Here is a 23347-nt window from a genome sequence, read left to right as displayed (position 1 = left end):
CTCCACAGCATCAAGGATCAAGTCCGATAGCTTAGCATGTCAGGTAAGGCCCTTCACCAACTGCTCTATCTGACCACTCTAGACAGGGCCTTTGATGCTCCCTGTTCTTAAGCTCAAACTGGGAGGCTCAGAAAACAAGCCATGTAGCGGTGTTCAGTCTCATTTCCATGCCTTGGCATCTGCTAGTCCTTCTACCTATAACGCTATTACTTGCATTGTCTGCCCTAAAGCTCCTCAATCTTTATGACTTTGCTTTAAAACAAGGCCACCTCAGGGAAGATCCTGGTTCATTCCACGGTGAATTGAATGCTTCCTCTTCTACTGTTTCCCCATACTTGAAACAATTCTGTATCATAAAAAATCCCATGTATCATATATAACATATCCCTTCAGTCAAGTATAAAGATCTTGTTGCATAAATCAAAGCACAGATTTATATCTTACATGATAGACATTCCCAAAGTAAAACAATGTCTTTGAAATACAGTTCTCACATTGTATACCTTCTTTTTAAACTTGATTTTTTTCCCTCTCTAATTGAAAACTCACTCAGCTCACTTAAATCCAATGATAAGCACTTGCGGTTCTTTGCCTCTTTCAGCATGCCTAAAGATTTCCACCTCTGTTTCAATTATAGCAAAATTTATGAGCTATATGCTTATCACCAATATCAGCACTTTCATTTTCTATTCTCTACTCATTCTTTTATAATCTAATAAGGGCAAGACGCACTAAAATACTCCAATAATGATTCAAATACTTTCTTACTGGCAAGGATGATAACACAGTTGCAGTTGAATTATCAGCTGCAATTTCATAAAATACCTTTCATCCTTGTAGCCCTGCACATGGAACACCGCCCCACAGTGATGTTTAGTAGGTGCTTAATGAGTCTAAGTTGGTGAGTGACAGGTTTGGTAGGCAAATGACCCAAAGCATTTGCAAGTTCTCAGCCCCCTTAACTAGCCATGGCTTAAGAGGCAGAGAACATTCTGTCTGTAAACCACCAGGCACAGTGGGTAAGACAGAGGAGTCTTACACACTAGATTTAAATCCCGGGGCTGATGCCTCCAAAATGGGAATCTTGGACCTAATTCTCAGCCTCGGTTTTTCTTTCTACAATGAGGATAATGGAGTCATTATGAAACTGAAATAACCTTAGTCTTGTGCTTTCAAGACCAGCACAGATGATCTCTGAATACTCCCAACCCCCGACTTCTGATGATCACATCTTCCACCACCCCCCCAGCCACACACTTTCGTGGTCATGGCCCAAACTGCATCATAATCAGTTGCTTGACCCTCTGTAAGCCCAATTTCACACGTCCCATCATCTCCTCCTGGCTTTCCCACTCATTTTCTCCAGTACTAGATTCCAACAACCATTTGACTCCCTAAGGACTTCAACCCATTAACCTCATACCTTTTCATTGTCCTTCATGTCCTCACTGAATACCTTAGTAACTTAAATTTAATAACCAGCTATTTTAATAACTGTCTTACATATAACTCGTCTACCCTCACTTTGCAAAACCTCACACCCAATGGTTAGGATCACATCTGGGGCTGCTCCCCACCTGCACCCATACAGCTGGAGAAAAATGCACAACCATGTTAAATGGTTTCACTTTAAATTCATGACCACTTGCTTCAAGTGAGTCCTTAATGCTCCCAGTCAATAATACATTCCCCTAGTTCATTCACTCACCACCATTTTAAATAACCATTTTATACTGTCTTTTCTCTCTTCAAACCTCAAATACTTCCTTCCCCATCCTCAGCCTTGAAGCTTCTTATTTTACTGAAAAAATAGAAGTAGCCCAAAGAAGCATCAGTAAGTTCCGACAAAGCATACCAACCATGTCTATACCCATATATTCTATTATTATTTAACATATATATTTATTATGTATATATATACACATATATATTTAATTTTCATACATAGATACATGTATGCATGTATGTGTGTATACATTTACTATTACTATATCTATTACACATTCATACACCCTATTACTCTAGATGAACTGACAAGGCTCATAACAAAAGATAAACTCTATGCACTCAATCCCATTCCTTCTTACTTATCCAAGGATATCACTCAAGCTATCTCTCCTTTCTCTCCTATATTGTCTGCTTTTTTTCCTTAACAACTGGATCCTTCCTATCAGCATACAAGTATACTGTTTCTTCTACCATCTTTTTAAAAATCTTATTTTGATCTCACTTTCTATATTACTAATTTCTATATTTCACTTTATAGGAAGGATCTGTACTCGATGGACAATCCAAGGTAATTTAGTAATTAAAAAAGCATTCAGTCCTTAGAGTCCAGATAGACTTGACAGTGACAAATCCTGATTTTATTATTCACTAGCTGTGAACCTGGGTAAGACTCTCCCTAGGTCTCAGTTTTCTCATATGTAAGATGGAAAAAATAATAATCCTCATGCCCTAGGGTTGTTCTGAAGAGAGAACATGGTAATATCTACAAAGCACTTATCACGGTCTTTGCTATGTGATTTAGACCCAACTTTAGATTTATAATTAACATTAGAAAAGAGCGAACAGTTAAACGAAGTCAATAAAAAACTGTTAGAGGGGTGCCTGGGTGCCTCAGTGGGTTAAAGCCTCTGCCTTCAGCTCAGGTCATGATCCCGGGGTCCTTGGATCACCTTACATCGGGCTCTCTGCTCAGCAGGGAGCCTGCTTCCCCAGCCCACCCTGTCTCTCTGCCTGCCTCTCTGCCTACTTGTGATCTCTGTCTGTCAAATAAATAAATAAAATCTTTTTAAAAATTATAAAAATTAAATTAAATTAAATTAAAAATTGTAAGACATGGGGAAGAGCCAAGACACTCATACTTCCCCATCTCTAGGGTTCTAGGATTTTCATCAAGGTTTAGAAGGGAAAGGGGCTAAGGAGGCTAATTGGTTTTAAAACCAAGAATCAATGCTTCTTTTTAGTTTTCAGTTGTAACCTAACTGCTGTATGTGGCCTGGCTTTTAAGGTAACATAAAGCTATTAATAATATAAACTACTTAACCACAATTATATTCTCAAGTAACTCTCCCCAAAGTAAAAACTAGGAGAGCTAAAAGAGGAGCTCATTTCAGTACTTTTTATGATTTAAACAGTGTTCTGAGTTCATCATAGGTTCACATCTAAATATGCCTTTTCCCTGGGGACCAACAATGCCTGTCAGGATACCTGGACTGGTCTCGTTTATGACTACCTCACTCATCTCAGTTTTGCTATCGATTCTAGAACCAGAACCTGTTGATATGCTTTTGTGTTTTTTACTTTTAAGGATTTTATACATGGATATGTATACTTTTTTTTTGTTGTTAAGTATTTAGGAGGACAAGGATAAATCCTTCTTATTTCATTTTAAATGTTTTTGACATCTTTTTGTACTATGAAATCTTGTGCCTCTTCATATTTGTGGTACCTAGGAAATCAAGTTCTTAAAAATAATGCTGTGTAGGAGTCTCTGGGAGAAGAGATTGTGTCCCAGAAGTTCTGTGTGGGTAACTGAGGACAGATTCGCAGATTTCAGCCCAATCTGGTTTATTTTTTTAAAGCTGTATCATGATGGAAATCATGTTCTAAAGGCTTGAGATTTGAAGGGGGAGAAGAATGGAAAATCATCCCTGTCCAGCACCTTCTGCCATCCCACCCCCTCCTGGAGGCTGTACGTGGGTTCCTCACTTAATCTGGGGAGATGGTTCACTTGAAAAGCTGCTTTGGGCTCTTCAAAAAAGATAGCACTGCCATCTGGTACTTCTGTGGTATGGCATGACAGTCAAGAGTGTGAGAACCAGGGTCGGGGCAACTGGGGTTTTTTTCATTTTGCTTGTCCCAATTATTAGATCCCACAGCAGCAACTTGGGTCTGAGGGGTAGAGAAGTTAAAGTTCAGCCTCATCACTGACACTTGATCTCCATCAGCCTACCCTCTCCCTGTTCTTGATACAAACAAATGAACTTCTCTCAAACTTAACACTACTTGGTCTTCCTATACAGAAGTTCTGAAGCAGCCACTAACAGTGACCTTGAGGAATTTGAACCTCTCAGAGCCCCAGTTTCTTACTGTAGAGTTTTCAAGAGGATTAAATAAGAAAACACTTGACGTGAACCTGACACAGCAGAGTTCAAATACATGTCACTGGGTATGTGTGTTTTCTTTCTTTTTCCTCAAGAGGACTTTAGCAGCAAATTAAGGTAGCAATTATTTGATTACATTGCATCTGGTTGTTTGGAAGAAAACTTGTTTTCCCATAAAAGGAAGCAAATTACCAAGGCAAATCACAGACTATAAACAATATGAAAATATAGCTATGATAAAAAGAAAGTGTTCCTGCTGTTTTTATACAGAAGAATATGGCTGGTACGAGGTATTATTTCCAAACACCCTCAAAATAGAATTTTTGTTTACAATTAATTCTCCATGTCAGGACAGAAAGCACCATTTCAACCAGAGATCTTACCATGGCCCCTTCAGCTCAATGGAGAAAATATACACTACATTGATCTAATGGAATAATATACTAACTTTAGGCTTTACTCACAGTAGAGAAAACAATTGCAAACTTCCTAGGTAGAGCACATATAAAGTTGGTTGTAAAAACTGTATTCCAGGCCTTCTTTCAATATCAGTGACTCCCATCACTTCTGTTGTTGCACAAAAATTTAAAGTAGCTAATTAAAGTAGTTATCTTTCTTTCTCTGAAATATACCAAAGATAGAGGCAAAATGAATTTATTTTTGCTCTTTACTTTTCCTAAAGAGTGCCTTTCTTCAGTTCATCTTTCATTTACACTTGTCCTGAGAATGAAACATAAGTCAAATGAAGATAAAAGAAGTAGAAAATACACAGTTAAGAACTGGACCAAATATGTAAAAAGAAAATTTTACAGAAGATCAAAATTCACCATTTGTTTAGAATGTCCAGGTTAGGATTTTCAAGCAGCTACACGGAGCCCTGGGTTTCCAGGAACTGCCCCAAGGGCCACCATGAAGAACAAAAGGCAGAAAAGGGGAATGGAATGCGGAAGAATGTCTTACCGCCAACTCCCTTAAATCAGAATGACGCCACTCTGAGAGATTCTCTCTGTTGGCTGCTACGTAGGACTTCAATTAAAGCCTGGGGATTCAAAGAGAGGAAACGGAAGCACGGAATCATGAGATCCTGCATCTCTCAGGATGCTCTGATTTTATAAATGAAGTGGGTCCTCTCCCTGGTGTGAAAGATACACTTCAAGCTCCCATCCAGCATTACAGTTTATGGGGCTTCAAAAAGGGATTTGTGTTTATCCATGAGCCAGTACCTTCACACCACCAATCTGTGATCATGACGCAAGTGGAGATCAGAATAGACCTCACATATGTTGACTCTGTGCTACTCCACCGTAGACAATAAGAATGCGAGTGCTTGCTGTGGTGCCATTAAAATCCATTTGCACATTTTGACCATTTCTAAATGCCTTAGCAACTTTGCAAATGAGCAGATTTCATCTCTCTTTTCTTAAGACACCCTCCTGATGTTCACTCAAGCGAAGATAAAATCTGCCTTCATAGCAATCTATTCAAGCAACACAGCTTCTTTACAAGAGTCATACTACCCAACTGTCAGTGTCCTATGAGACAGTGAAACAAGTTCCCTGTTCCCTTCACAAAGCCGAGGGACCTGAGTACAGGAGAGGCTAAGCAACTCAAAAGTAAAAAGTAATTGAGTAATTCACTCAAAAGTGAATTTCCACTCTTGTCTCCATTATCCAATCTCTCAGGGTTTGCATTCAGTGCCTTCTGCTTTTTCATTTTCCTTCATTTCTACTCTACTGGCCAGAGGTGATGTATGTACCACAAGCACACACACACGCACACACACATATATATATATAGTCAGTTGCCTTCACCATGAGAGGGAATCTTACTATCATAATTTTACATGGTGGGGTGAAGTGGATAGAGAAAAAATAACTTCTCGAGTGCCTACACTGTACTAGACTCTAGGGAAACAAGAGCACTCCTGCCACCAGGAAGCTTACAGCCAACAGGAATCACACATGTGAACAATCTATGCTGGAAACACCGTACTGAACAGAGAATAAGGAGGACCTCCTGTGCTTCAGCTGGGATGTAATGGAAAGTCTTTCCAAGGAAAACCCACTAACGCCTCAATGAAGGACTCAGAAAGTCAAGGAGTTCAAGGAAAAGTGTTCTGGGGGAGATGACACAAACACCCTCTTCAGGCGACTGACAGACCAGCCTGTGGAAAGAATTGTCCAAAAGCCAGTGTGATAGATCACTGCGGATGGACAGACAAGTGTGTTCGAGGGGCAGAGGAGGCGAGCTTTTGGAAAGAACTAGAAGAGCAGGTGTGATGTGATGTGTTTTTCCTTCCCCCAAGGTCAGGAAGTGTGTGTAGTAATAGTTCAGAGGGAAACGAGTGGGCAGCAGCTTGATTTTCGCTGTGAGAGCCGGCAGGATCAGTTCTAATGGCTCCATATTCTCTCAGTTTCTTCTTCTAGGTCCAAACACATCTATTTGTAAGATGAACTAAAAGAGCCTAGAGATGAGGTACCTGACTGTTGATGAGACAAGCTAATAAGATGGCCTGGCCGTGGCTTCATCCTCACAATACTGCAAAGAGAAACTTCCTTGTTCCCCTTTTACAGCTGAGTGTTCTGAGGTATAAAGAGACCAAGATACTTGCCCAAAGATGCCCTGCTAGGAAGTGACAAAACAAAGGTTTTTACCCAAATGGTTCTGAAACCATCAATTTATCAACCACATTTTCACTGACGCTTAAGAGAATACACCCGTGGTTAGAAGCAAATGTCAGGTAAAACCAGAAGCAAATCTTTTCACTTTATATTTCACATTCTCTTTCTTGAAAAATTTGACAGTTATGAATATATTCATTCATTCGACAAACGCTTATGATCACCTCCTATGTGTTCCCACTGTGGTAGTTACTAAAACTAAGTTGTACATGAGACAGACAAGGTAACTCAGTAATCCTGAGATAAAGTTAAAATAATAATAATAATGACATATATCATGTTGAGAATCATTATAAAAGGACATTACGGACATAATTGGAAAGTATCTTTAAAATCAATTGTTAGGGGCGCCTGGGTGGCTCAGTGGGTTAAAGCCTCTGCCCTCGGCTCAGGTCATGATCCCAGGGTCCTGAGATTAAGCCCCACATCAGGCTCTCTGCTCAGCAGGGAGTCTGCTTCCCTTCCCCTCTCTCTGCCTGCCTCTCTGCCTGCTTGTGATCTCTGTCTGTCAAATAAATAAATAAAATCTTTAAAAAAGAAAAAATAAAATCTATTATTAGTCAGCCAAGGCTATCATTTGGCTTCTGGTTTTGCACATACACTTTACCAAGACAAAGGTTTGAACACAAAAGGGAACTGAAGAGTTTTTTAGGATATTGGTTCCTGGACTAACTAAAATCACTCACACAGCTATCATTGGAAAAAATCTAATGAGATTTCTCTAATGAGAAATGAAATGATTGCTAGTGATCTTAAGGTTCTGCTAAGCCATTCTAGGATATAATTTTTATGACTCTCTCAGCCAGCTGGTATCTTAAAGTCAACAAATGCATTAAAGATTTAAGCATCTTCTCCTCTCCAAGCAATAAAATAAGCTCTGGTTGATGCCCCAAGTTCAGATTAGGAGCTCCTTCTCAATTTTCATATTCATTGACTCCTCCTCATCATACTTGATCAAAATTGCCCATTTACTAGTCTAATTTCTCCCTAAACCATATGCTCCATAAGAGCATTGACCATATGCTTCTTGTTTACAGCTGAAACCCTGGAACGGCGTGAAGTCTCTGGTGCATAGTAGGTGTTCAGTAAATATTTCTGGGGGGAGAATTATATGGGCCAACCATCCAAGAGATGTCTAGGAATCCAACACACACAAAAGCAAAGGGCATAGCAAAGTCACAGTGCCTGCCATTTACTTACATAGCCAGAGGACAGAGAACAGAATTTTGTATAAGTGACTTAGGCTAGACCTAAATCTGCCTATTAATGAAGGCCATTCTCATGAGTGGATGTCAAGATCTGTTAGAAAACAAGATTACATATCACTACATGCCTTGTCTGTGTGGAAGGATGATGATGAAAGAAGGTTGGACATGCCAGCAGTTTCCAATCAATGGGGACTGTGCATATTCTGAATCACTTCCCTAGCACATTGGGGAAAAGTACTAGAAAATCATTAGTGTGAGGATGTTATGAATCAGGTTATCAGTTCTTTGCATACAGATAGGATATTTCCCCTCTCACTTGGACATTCCTACCAAAACAAAGAATAGTACTTTATATAAAACAGACCCTCAGTAAGGGAGAAGAAATCCGATCTTTTCAAACAAATATTTTACATTACTGAGCATCGGAATGACTAAAAAGGGCCTTTATGATGTTGAGAGTATCACACATTATATCCCCAGTCATTACTGCTCCAAGCCACAGTTTTTTACCCAGAAAAGCCAAGAAAACTGCTCATTTTTAAAAAACGAAATCTAGCCTGTACTTTAAATACTTTTTAATGATTTATTTATTTATTTGAGAGAAAGAGAGAGAGAGAGAGAGAGAGAGCATGAGCAGGGAGAAGCATAGAGGGAGAGGGACAAGCAGACTCTGTACTGAGGGCAGACCCAGACCCTGGGCTTGATTCCAGAACCCTGAGATCCTGATCTGAGCTGAAATCAAGAGTCAGACGCTCAACTGACTGAGCCACGCGGGTGCCCCTGCTCATTTTTTAATGCGTGCTTTTCTTACACAAATAGAAATGAACACTTTTCTATTACGATGCAGCTCCACAAAATTGTTCAGCTCCACACAGGTATCCCTCTATTTAAAGAAAAAAGAAACTTCACCTCACTGGCTAAAAAGCAAATTAATGAGAACTGAATCCTATTTGCTTTTGCATTCCAGGACACATTTGCAGGCGCATGCCCACAGGAAAGTTTTTCCACCTGACATAACTGAATGTTTACACTGTAACACAATGAGCCATGACTCCCAACCAGGGCTTGATGTGCTTTCCTTGCTGCACCAGCTCTCCCTCTGGGATTAGGGGATTTGCTGAACTGCAACACTTCCCCAGGTCTCAAGCCTCCACATGGTTTTTCACTGTATACTTCTGCCCCATGAATATCCATCTCCCTTTTGCCGGTATCCCCGTCCCTAGAATGTCTCTGCTGCTCCAGGCTCCCCTTTACTGGAAAGTCACCCTTACCAGAGCCTACCTCCCCTTTTCTCTATTTAGTTGCCTAGTACTGTTGTTCTGGACAGTCTTTCGTCTAAAATACAATATACAACACCCTGATAGCATCTTAAGTGCCCCATCAAGTTATGTATAATGGGTTGCCTTAATTTTCACCAGTGTAATTAATGGACAGTCACATTGTATCAAGTGTACTCAGAATAAAAGGTCGGTATAAATTGAGGTGGCAAAATGGTAAGAATTTTTTACTTTGGAACGGGACTGATGAATGAAAGTGGAAAGTATCAATTTCTTCCCATGGACAGCTTTTGAGCAGTCACATGGCAACAGCCCAAATTAGCACTCTGGTTTCTTTTTAATGCCACACAGTGCAGCTACTCACAGTGTGGAGCAAAATGTCTTGTTTTCATTTTGGGGGCAATTTGAATGATCCTATTGTCAGCGGCATGCTCAATAACCATATTCTGCCACCATGAAGGAGAATATTGTCTAGGTTGAGATTCATAAAAGGTTATTCTAACTCTGCAGTGATGGAATATATAATTTAAGTTGTAGTCTTAAATTTCAGTTCTCTCTCATGTTATCCTAGGTTCTGAAAAGCCCGAGTTGAAAACAAGGTGGAGGGAAAGGCACTATTAATGACACCCACAATGGAATAGCCGGGCGGGTGGGGGGGGGGATGAAAAGAGTCAGTAGAATTTGAAGCCTTTGGGGTGTCTACTTTTATGCATATTCAGATTCAAGTAAAACATACGGCTTGAATTTCCTTTTTGAAAATACGTTTGGGGTGGATGTAAAGAAGTGGTTAAGCAGCTACCTTCAGCTCAGGTCATGATCCCAGCGTCCTGGGATGGAGTCCCACATTGGGCTCCCTGCTCAGTGGGGAGCCTGCTTCTCCCTCTGCCTCTGCCTGCCATTCTGTCTGCCTGTGCTCACTCTCTCTCTCTCTAACTAACTAAATAAATAATAATAAAAATATGTTTGGGGGCACCTGGGTGGCTCAGTTGGTTAAGTGTCCAACTCTGTATTTTGGCTCAGGTCATGACCTCAGGAGCCCCATGTTAGGCTCCACACTCAGCAGGGAACGTGCTTCAGGATTCTCCCTCTCCCTCTGCTTCTTCCTCCTGCTCGTGCACTGTCTCTCTCTCTCTCTCTCTAAAATAAGTAAATTTAAAAAAGAAAAAAACATTTCTAGATGTGCATTTCTGGGCAAAGTGTCCAAAGGGAGGGCCAGAAAGTATCAGGCGAGCTATTTAAAGAGAGCAGCTGTGTCTCCTGCATCCGGTATCCGCGGCCATCCTGGTAATGAACTAGACGTTCACAGCACAGACTGGGCGCCCGGCACTGTCGTAAGCACTTGACGTATAGCGGCCCATTTGACTCTCAGAGCAGCCACATGAAGACTATTGTCCTTACCTCCATTTTACAGCTGAGGAAAATGAGGCACAGAAGTAAAATAATTTGTCAGTGATCCCAATAAGCTAGGGATTCATACTCAAGCAGTCTGGAGCTCAAAACCCAGGCCCTTCACTACCACATTCTGCTGTGTCTGGCATGAAGGGGCAATCACTAACACTTATGGGAAGGGAGGGAGGAGGAATTGGAATACTTTAGCCGGAGGAAAATTAAGACAGCCTGGTTGGTCTCTTAACATTCTTTGTGTTTTGGTAGAGCTTTCTTCCTCCTGGAGCTGCTTTCTCAATTTTGGAACACTTTTCTGAATCCTGAGTCTTTCCTGGGTTTTTCCTTAAACCCTGGCCACGCCCAGCTTTGATTCGCTCCTGCTTGGAGCAAAAACCAACTAAAATGAGAGCACAGGGGTCCTGCTTCTGCTAAGTGTTTTTCTCAGTCCCCTTGAGCTCAAATCTTGGTGCAGGTGCTAAGAGCACAGAGTCTTTCAGTAAGATTTCCAATTTGTATGTGAAGTACTTATCCCAGTGCCCAAAGCACCCAAAGGAAATTTGGAAAAACTGTTATTATTATTATTTAAAGCACCATCACTCCATCACTGATCTCTCATTCTTCTGTTAAGAGATAATGCAAATGGTGTAGGCAAGACAGTGGTCTCTATGACCATAATCAAATTCTGCAGTGGGCATTTATTTCTCATTCTTCTGGAAAGTATTACGAAGTATTTTACTACATCTATTTCACATACTGTGCTACATATTGTGATGAACATGACAGACACGGTTCCTACCTTGACAGAGTTTACAGATAATGTAAAAGAGAGAGCTAAATAATCAAGTTTAATACAATATTATTTGTGTCAGGGTAAAGGAAAATAAAATTGTCTGGGTCAAAGATAAGGGGTGCCTAACCAGATAGAGTGGGCTAGGAAAGGCTTCCCAGAAAAGGTAATCTCTAGATTGGAACCTGAAGATTTAGTTCATCAAAGTAGGTGGAAGCAGAATTCCAGGCAGAGAGAACATCACACACAAAACCAAAGAAGCAAGTACATAACAGCATTCAGAAACAGAAAGAAATCGAGTATAGCTAAGATTCAAAATGCAAAGGGCAGGATGGCAACAGAAGATTCTGGGGATGGAAAGAGAGGTCATCTCATGAAGGGCTGTGGTTCCTGGTAAGGAGTTTGCATTTAACTCTATGAACAGTTGTAAGGCAATGAAGAACTTTAAGCAGGAGTGACATGGTCAAGCTCACATTTTAGAAATCTCAACATTTTTTGTGATAGAGAGAACAGATTCAAAGGGGCTAACACTGAATTTGGGGTAGGAAGAACAATTTAAGTTCCTCTGCAGTAGTCTAGAAAAGTTTTGGGAAGAGATCGAGAGGATATAGCCACTGCTTGACCCATGAGCTGGACAGAGGCAAATCAGGGACTCCTCAGTCCCTCCCCCATGTTTGGAATGTGCTTTCCACTTGCCTTCCCTGTTCCCAGAAGCTGCTCCAAGGACACAGCCTTGTGACAGTGATATGGTGTTAAGACCATCTGGATGGTTTAGGTCACTGAACCCCATTAAGGCCTCTATATACACTTTTAAGATTGAGCAGATGGATGCAGAAATCTGTTTTGTGGCTGCCCAAAACAAGTTTTATAAGTACATTCTTTTGCTTATTCAGCCTGCTACCTACCAATCTAGAGAGCCCTGCCTCTTCCTTCAGTCTCTTCCTGCCCTCTTATACAGAGCTGGTTTCAGATTTCACTTGGGATGCTCCCAGGGTTCCATAGCAACAAAAAGCAGTGCAGGTGGTCTGGGCCAGGGTAGCATCAGTGGTGATGGAAAGAAATGGATGGATTGAGAGAGATAAGGAACCGGTAGGATTTGTCATAGGTTGAGGAGAAGGAAGAGTCAGGAATGCCACCTCGGTTCCATTCTTCCCTGGGGAAATGAGTGACTGATGATGCCAATTACTGTGAGAAGGAACACAAGAAGACAGGAGGTTTGGGGAATACGGGTGATGAGTTCAGTCAGTGGAGTTGAGCACAGCTGAAAGAATCCAAGAATATAAAATTTGAATAGCCAGGAGGGGAACTTCCCCACCCCAAATGATTCTTCTTCCCAGTCTACGGGACCCAGTCTATAGGACCCTTGGCAGGCTCACTGAACCCAGGATGTTAGCCCATCTTAATGATAAGAATAGCAAGGGAGGGGCACCAGGGTGGTACAGCCAATTCTTGACTTTGGCTCAGGTCCTGGTTCTAGGATCATGACATCAAGCCCTGTGTTGGGCCCCGTACTTAGCAGAGTCTGCTTAAGACTCTCTCTCTCCCGGGGCGCCTGGGTGGCTCAGTGGGTTAAAGCCTCTGCCTTCGGCTCGGGTCATGATCCCGGGGTCCTGGGATCGAGCCCCGCATCGGGCTCTCTGCTCAGTGGGGAGCCTGCTTCCTCCTCTCTCTCTGCCTGTCTCTCTGCCTACTTGTGATCTCTATCTGTCAAATGAATAAATTAAAAAAAAAAAATCTTTAAAAAAAAAAAAAAAGACCACCCATCCATTCTCTCAAATAAATAAATAAATCTTCTTTAAAAAGAAAAAGAACAGCAAGGGAATAACAGTTCTTGAACAACTGGGAAGAAAAATAGGGGTTTCTTTTATTGTCTTTTGCAAATTAAAAGTTAAAAATGGACTTGCCTTGGGTGAATTAAATAAAGGGGATTAGGAGTACACTTATCATGATGATCCCTGAGTAATGTATTGAATTATTGAATTATTATATTGTAAACTTCAAACTAATATAATGCTGTCTATTTATTATGCTTCAATAATGTAGAAAAATGAACTTGCCATCACTTATAAAAATTTCTTGCCAGAAATACTACACATGAGAGGTGCCTGGGTGGCTTAGTGGGTAAAAGCCTCTGCCTTCAGCTCAGGTCACGGTCCCAGGATCCTGGGATCAAACCCTGCGTTGGGCTCTCTGCTCAGCAGGGAGCCTGCTTCCCTTCCTCCCTCTCTGCCTGCCTGTCTGCCTACTTGTGATCTCTGTCTGTCAAATAAATAAATAAAATCTAAACAAATCGGGCTCTCTGCTCAGTGGGGAGCCTGCTTCCTCCTCTCTCTCTGCCTGTCTCTCTGCCTACTTGTGATCTCTATCTGTCAAATGAATAAATTAAAAAAAAAAAATCTTTAAAAAAAAAAAAAAAGACCACCCATCCATTCTCTCAAATAAATAAATAAATCTTCTTTAAAAAGAAAAAGAACAGCAAGGGAATAACAGTTCTTGAACAACTGGGAAGAAAAATAGGGGTTTCTTTTATTGTCTTTTGCAAATTAAAAGTTAAAAATGGACTTGCCTTGGGTGAATTAAATAAAGGGGATTAGGAGTACACTTATCATGATGATCCCTGAGTAATGTATTGAATTATTGAATTATTATATTGTAAACTTCAAACTAATATAATGCTGTCTATTTATTATGCTTCAATAATGTAGAAAAATGAACTTGCCATCACTTATAAAAATTTCTTGCCAGAAATACTACACATGAGAGGTGCCTGGGTGGCTTAGTGGGTAAAAGCCTCTGCCTTCAGCTCAGGTCACGGTCCCAGGATCCTGGGATCAAACCCTGCGTTGGGCTCTCTGCTCAGCAGGGAGCCTGCTTCCCTTCCTCCCTCTCTGCCTGCCTGTCTGCCTACTTGTGATCTCTGTCTGTCAAATAAATAAATAAAATCTAAACAAAAAAGAAAGAAAGAAAGAAAGAAAGAAAGAAAGAAAGAAAGAAAGAAAGAAAAAAAGAAAGAAAGACTACACATGAATCCAATGGAGTCTCTAGAATTTAGAATAAAGATCTAACAAATTCACAAATAAAGGGTTCAGGAAAAAAATGTTTTAATGACATCCCAAAGATCATAGAGATGGATCAGTAAAACCTAGAAAGCTGAATGTTGAACATGGCAAACAATTTGGTTTCTTCAAACAAATAAATTGACTTAAAAAAAGGAAGGGAGGGAGGGAGGAAGAAAGAGAAAGAGGAAAGGAGGGAGGGAAGGAGAGATTAAAAGAGACTTAAGGGGCACCTGGGTGGCTCAGTGGGTTAAACCTCTGCCTTTGGCTCAGGTCATGATCCCAGGGTCCGGGGATCGAGCCCCACATCTGGCTCTCTGCTCGATGGGGAGCCTGCTTTCCCCTCTCTCTCTGCCTGCCTCTCTGCCTACTGTGATCTCTCTCTGTCAAATAAATAAAAAAATTAAAAAAAAAAAAGAGAGAGATTTAAGAGGGGCTTAAATCTTAAGAGTGGCTCAGTCGTTAAGTGTCTGCCTTTGGCTCGGTTCATGATCCCAGGGTCTGGGCTCGAGCCCCACATCAGGCTCCCTGTTCAGCGGGAAGCCTGCTTCTCCCTCTCCAACTCCCCCTGCTTGTATTTCCTCTCTCACTGTGTCTCTTTCTGTCAAATAAATAAATAAAATCTTTCTAAAAAAATAAAATAAAGAGATTTAAAATATACTTTTTGCTCCTTTGTTGCATACAGGGTAAATGCAATATTTTTTTAAAATTTTGAGTGAAAAAAGAAGCAGCAATCGAAGATAACAGATACACCTTATTTGAATCTTGATTTAATAAACCAACTTGAAGAAAATACTATAACAAAATCAAAGAAGTTTTAACATCAATAGATATTAAATGATACCAAAGAATTACTAATTGTCTATGTGATAATGGTATTGTGTTGCATTTTATTTTAATCCATTTTATTTTAGAAACATACAGTACTGTATTTGTGGATGAATGAAATGATTGATGTCTGAAATTTGCTTCAAAATAATGTAGTGCAGACAGAAGGAGAAGTAGGTAGGAATATATATAAAACAAGATTGCTCTTATAGTGTTAATTGTAATTATTGGAACTGGGTGTCTACATTTGGATGCATTTGAAAATTGCTGTATGAAGTTTTTTTCACTGACTTGCCAAGAACTGCACTATTTGAGGAAAGCTGTAGCAGAAAACAAAGAAAGAGAGCAACAGTCATGATGCAGAAACTGAGCATCCATGTATCCATTCCTGAAGAACTTTTTTCTATAGATTGGATGCATACTCTCTCCTGTGCAGTCATTCCTCTTCATTGTTTGTGCTTGGAGGGGTTCCAAATGGACTTTTGTGACATATTCTCAGCTATTTTATTTTCTAATTTTTTTGATAAGACCTAAATCTCATGAGGCTATCAGGTACATGGTCTTCTCTTTCCAGTTGTTTATATATTTTTTTAACACATTCAGGCACTTAAGGGCAATCTCAGAGACCTCCCCATTCTGCCCACACACTGACACTTTTCTTGCTGCCAAATTTACTCAGTGATGCCACAAACCTAGAAAGAAAGTACCTGAATCGCACATGGGACTGGGCTAAGGTAACAACATATCTTGTTTGGCATGAAAATGAAAATACTGTAGTAAAATATTTCGCTAGCATGCGTATATCACTCCTATATTGAGACCAAAGCTCAAAGTACAAAACCTTAAAGAGATTAAGAAAAAAATTACATCTATACACCTGCCTTGTGTCATGAGTATTACCATTTCATATCTACTCAAGCACGGGTCCAGTTTAACCTCATGATGAAGCCTTATATTTGAATCGCGCTGTATTTTTAAATTATACATTAAGAAGCCTTATGTCTTAAGAACACTCTTTGTGGGATACTAAATCACCTGATCTACAACTATCAAAAGGTTTTTTAGGTACCAAAGCCCCTGAGAAAACTACACCATGCCTTGAAAGTATTCCAATATATGGCAGAAGAGAATGTTTACTGAAAATGGAGAGAAAGAACAAGAAAGCAGAAATGACTAAAACAGGACGAAAAAAGTCTCTAAGATGGAGAAGATGGATAAACAACATAGAAAGAAGAGAGGTTGGTGGTGGCAAAGACCAACCTTCACCATTTTGACTACATTGCTCTCCTGCTTCGTTTTAAACATACCAACATCGTATCTCAATAAGCAACAAAAATAAAAGTTATCATTGCTATCTTTCAAATAACCAGTAGAAAAAGAGCTAGAATCACTTCAAGATGGCTACATTTCTACCTGTTAAGAACATACCCTCTTACTGAAGTTTCTAAAGTCAGCGTCGGCGAAGTTAATGACAGTAGCCACAACTGCAGATCTCTTCCCAATACAACGTCATACAGTTGAATTCTGAGAACTCACTTTCTGATGGACTTTTTTCCAACACCCCACCTCATTCAACAGCCCTGAAGTACTGCATACCATGAAAATTTTCAAAAGGAAACCTCATCATAGTAGAATCCAGATCCCAGAAGGGAAAACTCTCACGCCCTACCACTTGTCATCAACTGCAGACCCAACAGGAAGAGATAGACCTTACAAGTCCATACCACTTTACTACTCCCACAGGAGGAAGAAAGGTGGTCTCCTTCCCCAGTAACAGCCCAGCCAATAACAGACTGTCACAACTGAGCCAATGAAAAGCCACTGTACTGGAAACTCCCAGTTTACTCCAATGGGCTTTTGTTTATAATAGCCCTGCTCAATTCCCCCCCACAACAAAAAAGAGAATTTCTCTCCTTGGTTTTTTGTTTTGCCTATGGTTTTGCGTTAACTTGCTTATCCTGAATTGCAATTTTCTACTATTCCCAAATAAACCCATTTTTGTGGTAAAATAACTAGCAGCTTAATTTTGAAGGTTAACAGTACATAAAACAATTCAGAGTTTTGTGGAAACAACCTTTAAATTTAAGTAAGTAAAGAGAAGATTAAAATGCACTGACAAGCAGCAATTTGTTGACAAGGCGATGAGTTGGTGTCTCTCATAACTCACAGAACTCAAGAGTGTATGTTTTGGGAGTATGCATCCTATGAATTAAACTCCCTACTTATGTTATCACAGTAAAATTAGAGGCAAATTCCTTTGAATTTGAGTGTTTCAGGCATTTGTCTGAAGTAACTCACTAATGAGTAGGATTTTAAAAATGTGTATAGTTGTCTCCAACCAAGAACAATCTTCTCACTCTTGAGCATTGGAAGGTGGCTCTAAATAGCAGGTTCATTTATTTCCATGCACCTGTGATTTTGTTCCTAAGTGGTGTGAATAGCCATTGAGTATCTGGTTCAAAATCAGGACTTCTCTTTTCCAAATTACTCAGCTCCCATTACATTTATAGGTGAGTCAAGAAGGCATTCTCTGATGTTTATGATACTGCTTTCTATATAATGTTTGAAGAGAAATGAGAGGTAATTATTTAGCTAGTGGGGTGGTAGAGAAGAAAGTGGACCTTCTCATTGTTTTAAATTAAAACAAAGGATATATCTAAAATGCCTTGTGAGGCAATCCTAGCTAGATTTTTTTTTTAAGATTTATTTATTTACTTGAGAGAAAGAGCGGTGGGGGGGGACAGAGGGAGAGAATATCCAAGCAGACTCCTGCTGAGTGCAGAGCCTGATGTGGGTCTCCCTTGATCCCGTGACCATGAGATCAGGACCTGAGCTGAAATGAAGTGTTGGGCACTTAACTAACTGAGCCACCCAGGCACCCCTAGATATTTCTCTTTCTTTCTTTTTTTTTTTTTTAGATATTTCTTTTCTATGTTACTACATCAGTCATATTTTCCTGGTTGCTGATAAGTGAATCATAATGCGTAGCATCTCACATATCATATTTTGGTAAGCAGGGTAGACAAACACATTTCTTATCACCCTCTTAAACACATATAAACACCTGTTGACTTCAACTGTTCACAGTTCCTATATTAACTAAATAGTCTATCTGATGTGCCCATCAATTCTAGGTCTACATTAAGATTAAATGAGGCAGGCGCCTGGGTAGCTCAGTTGGTTGAGCGACTACCTTCAACTCAGGTCACAATCCTGGAGTCCCGGGATCGAGTCCCACACTGGGCTCCCTGCTGGGCAGGGGGGGATCGGCTTGTCCCGGTGACCTTCCCCCTCTCATGCTTGCTCTCTCTCAACAACAACAAAAGATTAAGTGAGGCAAGAATCTAACCTGTTAATGATTGACAGAGAGATTTTGGTCTTTCAATTTCCCTCTGGAAAACTTGGATGAAAATGAGGCAAACGGAAAGAAAAGGGTCTCTCCCCATGACTCAACCACCCTGTGCAATGTATTCATTTTTCACTGTTCATTTTTTACTGTGATACATATCCAGGCAAAATGGCTTTGTATTATCCCCAGGTTATTAGAAGAGTCTGATTGCCTGGAGTTAATGCCTTGGATCTAAGTAGTGTATATATACAATATAATTTTTTTCCAACCAAGGAGGAAGTTGAGTTTCTCTGTGAAGAGCATCTTCTTTTGTTGGCTGGTTGGCTGGATGGTTGTTTCTGCTTTTGTTTTTATTTTTTAATTTAAGGATCTGGAAATGCTCCTGGGGACACATGCTGTCCCTTCCAATCTCGCAGGTGATGGTTCCGAGTGCTCTGCTGGCACAGTGCACCCCAGGGCTCCATGCTGGGCAGCACAAGGTGGGGCTGGGCAGGACTAGTGCTGGATGAAGAGCATCTCTGCGGAGTCAATTCCCTGCTTTAGAGCACCTCCCATAGTTTCGGCCCATTAACCCAAGCACAACAGCTTGATGAATTAATGCTTATATAGGCACAGTTGGCAGCTTCTAATTAAATAATTATGATTAAACATCTGCACAGAAGCTGTTATGCACCCTAGAAAGCCAGCTGTCACTTTTATTGGTCCTAAGACAGAGGAAGAGTTAATACTTAGCTCTGAATGTTATATACAAAGGGAAGTATGTCACATAGAATATACACGCTGTGCAATATGAAGTTGCATTGTGTTTGTGCTAGCCTGTCCATGAGTGATGGAGAGCAAAGGGTTCCTCAGCAACCTCTCAGCAACCCAACAAAGAAGGAAGCAATTATATGATCAGCAGAGCAGAACCTGTTCAGAGCAATATAAAGAGGACATAGCGTTAGACGGATGAGTCTTTGATGAACACACAAATGTCATTGAGCTAGCAGGCAAATATATTTCAGGTTCGGGGTCTCATTTAGATGCGCAAGTGACAGAAATCTAATGTGGTCCTTTTGGGGGGCAGGGGTTATGGTTGGTATGTTTTGATTTACTTGCCCAAAGCTTCTTAAGCTATTTTCAAATATTAAAAATTGGAGAACAAGGTAAAGATCACAAACCTAGATCTGAACTCTCTAAGATGCAGTTTTCCAAAAAGTTAGGAACAGATATTTGTTCTGTAGAATTACAGATAACGTCAGATTCCTTCATAGAAGGCTAAAAAGCTGAAGTCTTATCTCCCACACCCAAGAAAGCCAGCAGAATCCGGTGACTAAGCTCCAGCATCAAGGAAGATGCAGATTATAGATAAAGGCCATTGATAGGGTTGCTGGATCAAATAATGCTTGTTATTACACAACAAGACGTTCCTGAACTGATAGTTGACTTCATTTTTCTCCATAGGCTGTCCTTTCCACACAATCTATGTGTCCCCACTTCTAAAAATCTAAGGGGTGATAACCCAGCACAGAACAACCCAGCTTGCCACCGGCCTCTTTAACACGGATCCCAGCAGCATCTCCACATGAAGAAACACAACCGTCGGCGAAAATCAGTCCCTAAAAAAATCTTAGACATTTTAATCCCCCAAATTTATGGATTTGCCTTAAAATAAGAAGAGAGGAAATTGAATGCTAACATGGAAACATTTCTGATGCAATTCACTTTACCCAATTCCCGGGCCCTATTGAAAATCCACTGTTAAACCAAGCATGAAACTTTACAGACTGATTTACTGTTCTCCCTTCAGAGATCAATGGCTTATAGTTTATTTAGAGTGACGCCATTTCATAAAACAAACCAATCTGTAGCCTAAGTCGTCATTTAAGCCAATGGACTGACCTCTAAGGAACGCTTACTTAAAATGCTCCAGAACAATTGTTTCCACTCCTTTTTTCCCCTCTGGTTTCCTTTTATGTCAGTAATTCTATCACCTCAGGTGTCTGAAGATCTCTGCTTGTGATTGACAGTTCTGAAAGATCTAGTTCCTTTTGGATGGGTCTTAGATGAAGTTCAGTTTAATTAAGTCTGCGGTGCAACTCAAGTCTCAGTACAAAATGCTAAAGAACCAAACAGCAGATTTGTAAAGCCTTTAAAGGCAAATTTCAGATGCAGTGGGGCAGCCCGGGGGTCTTTTGTCAGCCTATACTGCCATCTATCTAGCCGAGACCACGTCATTCTGTGCAAGCCATTTGTGTTCTCACCGCAAGTCTCCAGCAAACAGCTTTACAGATCCCGAAGTTCACAGTAAAGAATGGACAGCACCGCCTCATCCACTCTGAGTCTGCCAGCCTCCCATGGACCAGCAGGCAAATTCCAACCATCATCTTCTCCTCACAGTTCGCTATCTGACAAACAGACATGCATGTCTACCTCCAATCCCCATATTACCTAAACCAATATCAATTGCATAGGCCTTTGAATATTCTCTGATGTCACTGATAAAACAGATAAAAGTTACCTTAGATAAGATGTGTGACCTGAATTAGAACCTCTAATACTCTAGCTATTAAACTCCTATACTCAGGAGTTTAAAAAAAAAAATCCCAAATAGTATTCCTTAGATACTGACTGAACATCTGTAAAGAGAATTGATACAGATGAAACATCAAAAGAACCCTTTGTACTTACGGTAGAAGACATATTCAGTGTAGCTTGACCAGATCTTGTCATCTGTATACTGGTTGACAAAAGATGCTGTCACTGAGGAGTTACAGGCCACCATGTGGAATCCACACTCTGATAACATATCAAAAGCCCTTTCCAGATGCTTGAATTTGAGATAAAATCTGGAGGTGTATCTTTCTGGGGCTCGGTCAGGGTCTCTGCTCTCATTCAAAGTTTCTCCAAAGACCTCTTTTGCCAAGGAAATCCTTCCACAAACCAAAATCCGGGGAACTCTCCGAAACTTGGCATCTGCCTGCCCCTCTCTGCCCATGGTGCAGGACCCCCTGTAGCCCACAGTAATGAAGCCCCATTTGCGGTCCACAGGGAGCACTGAGGAAGGAGGGCAGATTCTCGTGTCGCTTCCTTGGGAGGCATCTTCGAAGTCACTGTGGCAAAATTCATCTGGGCTTTGCTTGATGTCATCAGGGGTCAGGAGTTTGACCAAGTCTGGGAGCTGGAAGTACTCAGCTTCCCTTTTCAGTCTTCCTCTTTCTGGAAAGTGATCAGGCAGGACCACCTGCCTGTCCCTGAGATAGTCCAGAATATAACGGAACAAGAATCCATCTCTGTCGATGAAAAACCTTCCTTTGGAGTCCTTGGCTAGATCGTTAGCCGTGTCTCTCTTTGGGGAAAACATTTTCCACAGGAGGGAATGAGGGATGCTTATTAATGTGGAATGGCGGGTGAAATAAACTTGACCCCCGACATTCAGCTCCATGACCTCAGGGAAGGAGTTGGGAACTGCAGCCCCCTGTTCTCGAGGATAATAACGACTACAGTTTCCACTCAAAGCCATTGTCCCTTTCTTCTTGCTCTTCTCCTATTTTGATTTGAAGGTGCAATCCAGTGGAGTCACAGCCTTATCCTTTGCATCAACTTGCCAAACAGGGAGAAGGAAGCTAACTTGTTAAAAACGACCTTCTCTTACCCCAGTTTTTTTCCCCAAGAAGGCAAAATTCAGAAGAGTCCACAGGTGAAGTGATGCTGCAAAAGTAGTTTCAACCCTGGCTGGTGGTGAGCTATTACTTCACAGAATGTAATCAACTCATCTCCATCCGATCTGTCCCAAGCTCGGTAGGCAAGGCAGGCCAAGTCCCCAGTTACTCCGAGGTCTGTCTGAGGGAAAAGAGAGAAAATTATTTCCTCAAACCCAGCATGAGTCAGAAAAAGAGACACCACTGGAGAGAGGAGAGGGAGGGAGAGGGAGGGAGAGGGAGGGAGGGAGGGAGGGAGGGAAGTAGGGAGGGAGGGAGGGAGAGATTATTTTACATAAGCAGCCTAGGAACTACTGATTTCAGCCATTCTTCAACTAAATTGTAGCTTCTCTCAAGCTATTTTGTGTCTACATGTTTATCCATACGCCTGTCTCCAGCAATTAGTATTAAAAATATTTCTACTGGTATTTCTGCTTTAAGAAGGAATATAAGATTTTCAACTTTTAAAAGGGGATTTTCTTTTTTTTCCTCCAAGCTGGTCTGGTAAAGCAATAAGTCACAGAACTTACCTTAGTGAGTGCTGGAAACCCAGCTCCTGTGAAGAGATACCATTTGCAAAGCAAGCAGAATCCACAGCCAGAGTCTGGAGCTTGTCAAATCCCAAAGAGTTAAAGGACAGAGGTATCAATGAAAAGTGCCAGAGAGATGTGCTCTTAGAAAATAATTATATATATATATATATATATATATATATATATATATGTATTTATATAAATGTATATTTGTATGTATGTATATAGGTATGTATTCACTCCCAGTCTCAAGTTGAAACAAGTCACAAAAAAAGTTAAAGCCTGATGAGAGGTGGTTGGGTCGAAGAAGCAAGGCAGAGAAAAATACCCAACCAAAGCTTCTCCAGTAAAAAGGGGAAGGGAAAAAAAAAAATCAAACCTTTAGAAAGAATCCTTAAAACAGAAGAGAGTTGGAAGAGGTACTGGGACTTAGAAGCTTTTCGGAAAGCCCAG

General features: G+C 40.7%; 1 protein-coding gene across 1 annotated transcript in view; it reads right to left on the bottom strand.

The window, feature by feature from the left end:
* LOC111156975 (potassium channel tetramerization domain containing 16) overlaps positions 1-23020 on the bottom strand; it is a 257220-nt gene extending 234200 nt beyond the window's left edge. Inside the window, exons 1-2 of the mRNA XM_022518160.1 lie at positions 22892-23020; positions 21352-22503 (exon numbers count right to left, since the gene is read on the bottom strand). Of these exons, the coding sequence (XP_022373868.1) occupies positions 21352-22183 (832 nt within the window). The 5' untranslated portion in view covers positions 22184-22503; positions 22892-23020. The remainder of the gene's footprint in view (positions 1-21351; positions 22504-22891) is intronic.
* Between the last annotated feature and the right edge of the window lie 327 nt (positions 23021-23347).

The sequence above is a fragment of the Enhydra lutris genome, unplaced genomic scaffold (genome assembly GCF_002288905.1).
Source record: "Enhydra lutris kenyoni isolate GAN:26980312 unplaced genomic scaffold, ASM228890v2 scaffoldscaffold50, whole genome shotgun sequence".
Classification (NCBI taxonomy): Eukaryota; Metazoa; Chordata; class Mammalia; order Carnivora; family Mustelidae; genus Enhydra; species Enhydra lutris.
This window is presented reverse-complemented; position numbering and strand designations above follow the sequence as displayed.